The 10,000-nt window shown below is 53.0% G+C and overlaps 1 protein-coding gene across 3 annotated transcripts in view; it reads right to left on the bottom strand.

Annotated features, from left to right (window-relative positions):
* The window catches only part of GRID1 (glutamate ionotropic receptor delta type subunit 1), a 735,632-nt gene that overhangs the window by 583,938 nt on the left and 141,694 nt on the right, over window positions 1-10,000 (bottom strand). For all 3 annotated transcript variants that reach the window (XM_025880732.2, XM_073878720.1, XM_073878721.1), the window contains exon 3: window positions 1,489-1,773. In XM_025880732.2, coding sequence (XP_025736517.1) covers window positions 1,489-1,773 — 285 coding nt within the window. The remainder of the gene's footprint in view (window positions 1-1,488; window positions 1,774-10,000) is intronic.

Below are 10,000 nucleotides of genomic sequence, written 5' to 3'. Positions count from 1 at the left end.
GTTGAAACATCAGTATGAGGGGTTCTCAGGAAAGGCCGAGCACCTGAGAGATGCCCTGTGGGCTCTGAAACACCCCCCGCCCCAGGGCCAGGGGTAGAATGCAAGTGGGAGGGAGAGGCCAGGCGCTGGCCAGCGTCTAGTTCAAGTGCCTGGAGCCTCGGGTCACCCTTGTCTCCATCATCACCTCTTCTTCATTTCAGCACAGTGACTGTTTGCTCTTCCAATTCCTCCTGGAAGACTCCAAACAGCGTATTTGCTCAAGAGCTGAGGACAACATTCCAGTCTTAGAGAAGCAGAGTATTTAGGCAAATGCAAACATATGCTGGCTTCTCTTCTTAGTTACATTTCTTGGCAAAGGAATGATTTCACCAAGAGACGAGGCAGGACTTTCGAGGGCCCACCCACTCCATCCTGGCCCCAGCCATGGGCCTGCCGACCCTTATACCAGCCCCCCCAACCCTTTAAAGACACATAATATGAGTGGTGGTGGCTATGAAAGGTGACACGGCGATCCTGGTGAGGGCACTACCCTGTATCCCGACTCTAGTCACATGAATTTACCCGTGATAAAACTGCACAGACGTGAATACACACGCCCACGTGTCTATAAACTGGAGAAGTGTGGAAAAGGTCTGTGGATCACATCAACATCAAATCCTGCTTGGGGTATATGAGTTACGCCATGCACTGCCCATGGGGAACCTGGGCGAAGGGCACACGGGACCCCTCTGGATTATTTCTCTTAACGGCATAGGAATCTCAATTATCTCAAAATTAAAAGTCCTTTTTAAAAAAAACACAAAATGTGGAAACCATTTCATCTTGGGACTAGGAGGGGCCTGTTTTTACAGAGCAGCCATAAGAAAACCTAAAACTATTCCTCCAAAACCCATTTTTTGTGCATTTTTAACAAACAAATTTTAATTTTTTTCATCTGGGAGGTCTTCAGAAGAGCCAGGTCCAGCCATACCCACGTGATCCCAGCCTGGCCCCAAGATCCCTGGGGTGCCCCGCCCCGACCTATTCCCCCACCTGAGACCCTGACACTGAGGGGAGACCAGGGAGCTGGGAGGGGCAGGTGGCTGTCCAGTGTGAGGGACAGTCTTTTAAGAGGAGTCTTCTGGGAGGACCGTGCCCACCAGCCTCCGTCGCTACCTACGTGCCGCCCTTCAGATCCCTGCCAACAGTTTATTAATATTTTATTGAAAACTCTAAGGTGATTCAAACTTCAGCTGTCATGATAAGGTGTTGTTGCTAGGCAACAGTCGTGCCTGTCTACAGATCGGTTTCTGCAGCTCTCCCCCAACTTGCGGAGCTCAAGGTTGGGCCCTACCAACCCCCAGACCCACTCCACCCGGACCACCAACCGCCATGTACCCCCAGCCCACCCTGAAGCCCTCAGCCGCCACAGCAACTGCCTGGCTCAGGGGTCTCCCAGCGCCCGCGTGCCTCCTGGGAGCCCCAGAGCAACCCCTGCCCCCAACTCACCATACTCGCTGTCATAGAACATGACAAACTTCTGCCAGCGCAGCTCTGTCACCAGCCTGAGCATGACGTCATTGAGGCGCACGGGCGGTCTGGAGGCCAGCGTGTAGGCCTCACCGTCAGGGCTGGGGTTCAGGTGGCAGGCAGTGCGCGGAGACCCTCCTGGGTTGCGCTGGACAAAGAGGTGTGGGATGTGCATCGCATCTGTGAGAGACTGCAGGGCGTTGGCAGACGCACAGCCGGTGGACGTGACCAAGGCCAAAATCCCCTGGGTCATGAGGTCGCAGGCTGGAAAGAGAGGAGAGAGAGAGAGAGAGAGAGAGAGAGAGAGAGAGGGAGAGGTCAGCCTGGAGACAACGCCGCACTGACTTTGATCCACTCGGCCCTGGCCTGGCAGCTCGTGCCCGGGGGCCTCTGAGAGATGCTGCCCCCCTCCCGAGACTGAGAGCCACCCCAGGCCAGGCCAGAGGCTCTCATCTGCAGAGTCCCACTGAGGCTTTCAGGGCCCCTGCCAGCTACATGTTCTTACACCCATTCAGCAGATGAGTCAATGGAGGCCTGGGGGAGGCAAAATCCTTTGAGTAGACTTGAGGCTACTCAAGGAGGGATGGCAGGACAACAATCCCACCCACCTCTGCTTGCGACACCCATCAGAGCTGCTCCGTGAGCCATCCTGTTTCCCACCGGGGGTGTGAGCCCTTTAAGAGCCAAGAACTCGTTTTGTTGACCTGTGTATCTAGGAGGCCAAGACACAGGCCGTGAATATACCATGTGCTCTATGATTGTTGGTTGAACTGAACTGATTGGGGCGGAAGGGAATGAATCACATCAGAAAGTCAGGGAGACACTCACCCCAGAGGACTGGGGTTGCAGGCAAAAAGAAAAAAGAAACCCCAGGTCTTCTGGCCAATTCCACTTGATTCATATCATAAAACACTGGGTCAAACCCCAGATGAAGCAGGTGCTTCCAGAAGCCCAGGATTACTCAAAAGCCAGTTGATAATCACAAAGGAAGATGCAGCTAGGCGGAGCGGGACCTGGAGGGAGGGAGGGAGGCGCCGGGTCCAGGACACACGGCTCGTCTTTAGAAGTCATCCAGGAATCGCGAGGGACGCCCCTTTAAGCTACACACCTACGTCTTCGGGGGACATCAGACCAATTAACAGAAAGATGCCCCTCCCGACACTGCACCCCACTGCACTAGTTCTGAAGCAAACATTTATTAATAATGCTTATGTGACAGAGGAATGTGGGAAAGCAGATGCATTTCAAAACACAGCCTGTGAATGTCAGCAGGCCATCTGCTGCAGACGGCAGACTTTTGAACAACTTTGACTATGCGGTTCTTTCGGTGGAGAGCCTTTGGGTTTATGTAATGTCTCAGACTGAGAGAAGGCTGAGAGAAGGAGACCGGGAGCGCACTGCCAAACACCGAAGGCCGGCTGCTCCTTCTGCAAGGGCGCTCACTGCGCACGCTCACGAGCATCGGCAGGACGACGACTCAAATGCCCACTGCTCTCCCTGCTGGACCCTCAACCCCCACACACAACGCAGGGGCAGGGGTGGTGAAATGAGATTCTCTGAAGTCTCTCGAGAATCACGCAATCAAGCAGCACCCCCCCCCCAACGCAAATGCTCTGCCCTCCTCCCATCCAGGCTTCATGCAGCAATTCTCTCCTAAACAGAAATCCAGTTGTGTCATGCTCCTGTTGAAGCCCTTCAGTGGCTCCCAATGGTCTTGGGGACAGAGTCAAACCCCTTAGGGCAGTCTTGCAGGCTCCCTGATACCTGTAGCTGCACGCCCTTCCCATGGCCCTGCCCACTATGCTCAGGCCAACCGCCCACCTTTCACCCACCACCTTTTCTGTTGCCTCTCGAACCTTCACACTCACTCCTCGAGACTCAGACTCTGTATCCCCAAACTGGCTGAGGACCCCCTGTCTCAAGCTCCCCCTGCACCCTGCACTTCCCCTATCCCGGCACGATGCACTGCTGGTATAACTCTCTGTCTCTCCTACTGGACCACAAACTCCAGGAGGCCATGGGCAGTGCCCGTCCTGCTCACCATCCTTCCCTAGACACACGCCGTTCCCCAGCAAAGACCAGTGAAAGAACACAGTAAGCCTTAATATTTTCATGTCCTCTGGTCAATAATTCTACTCTAAGCACCTATCCAAAGTAGGGGAATGGCTTGAGCTCCCCAAACATTCAGAGGATATTCATCCATACTCTCAAAATACCTCTCACAATCTAAAAGATGCAAAAAGGTGAGTGGCTGTGAAATATGTTCCATTTGTTGAAAGCATATGTAGCCTTTAAAATTACTTATGAAAATACTACAATAACATGGGAAAGCACTTGTCATAAAACAGTTATGTGAAAATAATACAAAATTGTACGTATTTTATCATCTCAATTAAATAAAACAACACGCATGAAAGAAAGACCAGAGAGAATATTGCAAAATGCTAAAAGTGACTGCATTTTAGAAGAGGCCTGAACTGATTTTCCATCTTTTCTATATTTTGCCAAAATTTCGAGTCATGAAGAGATAACTCTTTTAGAAAGGGAAAATCATCTTCCAATAATGGGTAAGTTGTGAAGCTATGTAGGAGGAGGGACTATTTTGTGAGAATTCTCTCTGCGCCAAATACTGCTGAGTACTTTGTGTACCTCATTATTGTCACGACACCTGTGGAAGAGGTGTGACTGCGTCCATTTTCCAGATAACAGGTTGTGAGACCAAACAAGCGCTAAGGGGCAGGGCTGAACTGAGACACCATCCAGTCTAAAAAAGACTTCTGAGAAGCAGCTAAGTGACAACCGCAGGGCACGAAATTATACGCTCCCCAGGACTGCAACAGGGTGAAAAGCATGCCTGTGGGAAAGGCAAGAGAAATCACCAAAAGGCAAGAAAAAGCCAAGGTGCTGGGATGCTGAATGGATTTCTCTTTATTCTCTTGTACACATACTTTCTTCAATCCCAATACACCGAATTTCTAACTCGAAGAAGTAATCACACAAAATAACCTGGATATGGCCGGGATGCAAAGCTGTCCAGACACCCAGCAGAGGACACTCATGACAGTGCTCATTGCAGCCGTCACCCACCCCGCCCCTCTCCCTCCCAGGTCATCACCTGACTTCTGCTGGTTAACCCTGCGCCCGCTCCATATACCCTGGTTCTGAAGTCACTGAACCTCCCCGAGCCTCAGTTTCCCCACCTGGGCATGCATCCCACTGCTCCCTGCAGACTGGCTCCTTCCCTCCTGCATTTCATACATACACTCAGTACCCAGCCCCCTCACTATGTGCAAACCCCTGCAGTGTGGACTGGGGGGGAGGGGCAAAGAGCAAGAGAACATCAAGCCCCAACTTTGAGGAGTTTGGATCCACCCAGAAGACAGACCCCACGATTCAGCCCATGAGGAAGGAGAGACGAAGTTCCTTGGGCTCAAAGAAAGGTGACATCAGGGCCTCGAAGAAAGAGGACTTAGACCAGCTTGGGAGAGGGGTACAGTGTGACAAAGACATGCGGGCCAGGCAGTAGGAGCATGCTCAGGGAATGACTGTCTTACTGGTCACCCTGCCCGCTCCCGCCGGCGGCCAGGGACACCAACCTCTTGGCTGGGCCTGGGCTCCCTGGAACAGCAGAAGACACCCTAGAATCTAACCGCAGGTCTGGTTCGGGCACCTCTGGTCAGGAGTCTGTGGCTACAGGCAAGTCTCCTTCCTGAGCCTCCGTTTCCTGTTAAACGAGGATCAGAATCTCTCCCCAGCAGAGCTCCAGGAGCACTGATTTAGGGCAGGGATGGCAAATGTGCCACTGTGCATAGGAAAGAAGTTAAACAGAAGCCAGTTTCCTACCACGCTCCTTGGGCACACCCATCGCCCCTTCAATGTCCCCCACCCGAGTCATACCCAGGATTCCAAGAAATAGTAGTTAAGACGGAGAGCGACCTCACCCCTGCCGATGACCGCCCTCCCTGCAGAGGTGGGCACAACTGCCCCGGCCCTTGGCCAGCCACCTGCAACACCACGCAAGCTCCTCAAGCCGCCAGCCTCAAGAACAGGGCGGATAATTAAGGCTGGAAGCCCCTCCCAGGCACTAATGGAGAGGCCCGAGGCAAGTCAATTTCCAATCCGTTGTGAATGGCCTGCTAATTGGGGCGCTGTTGAAATGATGGTTATTTAGAGGCTCCTAACATAAAAATAATATGATCAAAATACATCAGATCAAAGCCAAATCAGCTATTAGCTTAATCAAGGTTGTGTGTTCATTCCTGGGACAGGACGTTCTACAACTCACACTCGTATTGGTAGAGAGAGATGCTGAACCCCAGGGCGGGGTCCCCTGGCCGGTGTCTGAATCTGGGCCCTGCCACATACATGCTGTGGGACCTTGGACAAAGTGCCGGCCCTCTCTGAGCCTCTGTCAGATGAAGACGATGGCCCCCGCTTCCCAGAGCTGTCGTGCACATTCCATGAACGGTCTTGGTATGTAAAGAACATTTCAGACCGCCTGGCACGCAGTAGGGATGCAAAAGCCACCAGTGTTATTGCCTCTCCTGCTTTGAGGTGTTTCTCCGGCTCACTACAAGATAAGAGCCTTTGTCATCATTCTTTGCCTCCAATATCATGTAGTCATAAAGCTGATCTCTCTCTTGATTGCAACAATGCAGGCTTGATGGCTTGATAAGGGTGCCCTGAGAGCAGCTCATCAGCTGGGAAAGCAAGAAGCAGAGATGAATGTGATGATCAGCTTCAAGCCCTTCCCCACACTTGGTGGCCTAGGAGAGCAGAGGGTCTCTGCAGAGGTCTATGCACTGCCCCGTGGCTCCCCAGGAACTGGGAGAAAGAGGGTACTCAGAGCTCGAGCCTAGGCCCAAATATGGGCCCATGAGAGGACCCATGCGCTCCACCAGGATTCCCAGACAGCCCCACAATCCCATTCCCGCCAGTGTCCCCTGAGACGCCAGCATCTTGCTGACCCAGGCTTTCCCAGACACGAGATTCTCGGGGTAGGACGTGTCAGGCACAGCACTGGCCACATCATGGGACAGACGGGCTCTCCACAACTCTCATCCCCTCTGAGCTTTCTGGTCTCCTGGTGAGAAAACTGAAGCACAGGGAGGGCTGGCCAGTCAGCCAGGGCCACACAGCCAGACAGGGAATAGTAAAGAGGTCATCAGAAGCAGACCACCAGAAGCTTCTCGAGGAGCCAGTCCCGGGAAGACATGGTGGCCAGCTGGGGACACAGCCCAGGATTCTGTGACTGATGCTACCCAGCACTTCCCTGGAGAGAAACTCTGAGGGCAGCTCCACACTGAGCGCAGGCCCTGGGAAAGGAGCTGACGAGAAGGCACAAGGCCTCTCTCTGCTGACAGCAAACCCTTTGCTTATCCAGTCACTCGGTGCCTGCAGGTGGACGCTGTTGGTGAGAGAGGTGCCCCCCCAGACATTGAGGTCACTCCAGGCACCACCCCTGTTTCATTCCAGGCTTCTCCAACCCCACAGAGATTCCTGGAAAACTCTCAGGCCAAGACTGGTGGGGGCAAGTAACAGCCCCGGAGGGCTTGTGCTGGAAGAGACCTCCAATTCCTGGTGCCACCCCCCAGGAATGATGCTGGCCTCCCCTCCACCGACGCCCCCGGCACATCCACACCTGCTCCTCCTGGAAGACCAGATGTGGTCTTGGCAGAGTGGGATCCACCATGTGGGCCCTGCTAGTCTTGAGGACAAGGTCCCCCAACCTCCTGTGCTAACTGGTCTCTGGGTAGCCTGTCCAAGAATCACAAATTTTCCAGATGGACAAGGCAAAAGAGGCCACTCCACCTGGGTCGAAGCAGACGTGCCCAAGGCAGCCTGACAAGACTCTGCTTCTCTCAGCAGGCAACAGAAGGGAGAGCCAGGCTCTGGGCAGCCCAGGGCTTAGCCCTGCCCTCCAGAAGGAACGGTCTGTCTCTCACAGGGGGTCCAGCAGGCCAGCCCCAGGGACTCCAGCACCTCTGCCTGCCCTATAAGTGGGGCTCCCGGTGACAACTCGTTATTCTAATCATCTTAACAGCCATGAACACTCACCCTCCCCTGAGCCACCCTCATTATCTGTGCCCTTCCTCCTTCCCTCCTTTAAGATGGCATGGGCTTTATTAATCTTTGAATTCTAATGGCTAATGCTTTAAATTAAGGTAGCATTTATAAATACTTTATAGTCGATGAATAATTGACCAAATTTAGTATTGTCATAACTCACAGTAAATTATTGATCTATGAAGAATATTTTTTCATGTTTTATTAAGACACTTAAAAAGTAAACAAAACCACAAAATGGGGGGGGAGGGTGGCAGCACCAGACAAAGGCAGAGGTTAGAGTTCTGGTCCTAGGGGACGCGGACCCCTCTCTCGCTGCTCACCAGCAAAGGGCACCCCAAAGGAGAGTCAGCAGGGCCTCACCTCCCTCCCTCTGGCGCATCCCGTCCCGCAGACCTACTTAAACGGCGCGCTCCCAGCACCTTCCGCCTGCCTTCACGCCCGGCTCCTCGCTCAGCTCAGCATCTGTCCAGCCATCATTCCAGCCACTCTACTACAGACAACCTCACTCCCCTCTCTCTCTCCTTACGTAGTACAGCTGCTGAAATCCCCAGCGAGAGTCAGCCCTGGCGGGTCAACCTGCCCACCCCCTTCTCCATGGCTATGAGCAAACAGCAGAGAGCCAGAGAGACCCACACACCCGTCTCAGGCTGGACCCTGCTCAGCAGCTCTGGGTGCTCCCATCTCCTGCTTTCTCCCAGACCAGACCCAGACCCAGATCCATCACTCACACCCTCTCTATGGAATCATCAGCCTTCCTTGTGTATTTGACCTGTCCCTTTACAAGTTAAACCCCAAACCTGTCTGTTGATGGCGCCATAGTTGTTGCCCTAGCCCACAACCCTCCCTTGGGCTGCCGACCATCAGCCAGGGGGGCCCCTTTGCTGAGTTCAACTCAAATTTGGCCTGTCAACACTGCGCTCCATGGGGTGTGACCCTGTCCCTCCTGGTCACCAATTACAGCTAAGGGGCACCCACTTGTTCTCAACCCTTCTCTCTCCCTGACCCTCTGCATCCCAGCCATCACCAAGTCCTGGATTTTTTTTAAAGAGTTTATTTTATTTATTTGAGAGTGAGAGAGAGAGAGAGAGAGAGAGAGTGAACAAGCACGAGCGGCGGGGAGGGGCAGAGGGAAAGGGAGGAGCAGGCTCCCACTGAGCAGGGACCCTGACGTGGGGCTCGATCCCAGGACCCTGAGATCATGACCTGAGCTGAAGGCAGACGCTTAATAACTGAGCCACCCCGGCACCCAAGTCCTGGATGTTTTATCTCCAAAATATATCTTGGGTCTGTCAACTCTCCTCCATCACCTTGGTTTAAACCACCATGACATGGGCGCCTGGGTGGCTCAGTTGGTCAAGCAACTGCCTTCGGCTCAGGTCATGATCCTGGAGTCCCGGGATCGAGTCCCACATCGGGCTCCCTGCTCAGCAGGGAGTCTGCTTCTCCCTCTGACCCTCTTCCCTCTCGTGCTTTCTATCTCTCATTCTCTCTCTCTCTCTCAAATAAATAAATAAAATCTTTAAAAAAAAATAAAATAAAATAAAATAAACCACCATGACAGGGCGCCTGGGTGGCTCAGATGGTTAAGCATCTGCCTTCGGCTCAGGTCATGATCCCGAGGCCCTGGGATCGAGTCCCGCATCGGGCTCCCTGCTCCTTGGGAGCCTGCTTCTCCCTCTGCTTCTCTCTCTCTCTCTCTCACTCTCTCCTCTCTCTCTCTCTCTCTCTCTCTTCCCCTCTGTCTCTCATGAATAAATAAATAAAATCTTTAAAAAAATTTTAAAAAAATAAACCACCATGACATTGCCCCTGGACCCACCTACCTCCAACCTCCCCCGATCTACTGCCTTCCACTCTACATGCCACAGTGGAATGGCCTTCATGAAACACCAAGCAAGCTGTGCTTCCCTGCTTACTATCCACATTAGCTTCCCACTGGCTTTAAAATAAGATCGACACCCCAACAAGACCTGCAACACCCTGCACAACCCACACCCATGCTCTGTGTCCCAGGCAGTGGCCTTCGTGCCATAACTCAGTTACTCCAAGCTCTCCCTGCTTCTGGGTCTCCACAAACCTCCCCAGCCTGCATCCGGCTGGCTCGCTCCCCTCATTCTGTGTTACTGTTGGTAACTCTCACTCCCACAGGAGAACTTTCTATGACCTCTATCTTCCCTTATCTAATACCTTGTCCGCACACCATCCGCCCACATTTGCAGCTGTGGACTGTTTTGTGTGGCCACTGCTAGGCATCTCATTCTCTGAACCGTGCGCCCATGAGCAAAAGCGCCTGCATACTGCTTACCCTCTGAGCCCCTGGTCCAGCGCCCAGCATGGCAGAGCAGAGCAACAAACTATTGAATACTCTTAACAACTCCCCAAGATGAGCACTATTGGTGTCCAGAGTTTGTTGGTGAGACAG

This window comes from Callorhinus ursinus, unplaced genomic scaffold (assembly GCF_003265705.2).
Source record: "Callorhinus ursinus isolate GAN/ISIS: 27379988/994484 unplaced genomic scaffold, GSC_fseal_2.0 scaffold31, whole genome shotgun sequence".
In the NCBI taxonomy this organism is placed as follows: domain Eukaryota; kingdom Metazoa; phylum Chordata; class Mammalia; order Carnivora; family Otariidae; genus Callorhinus; species Callorhinus ursinus.
This window is presented reverse-complemented; position numbering and strand designations above follow the sequence as displayed.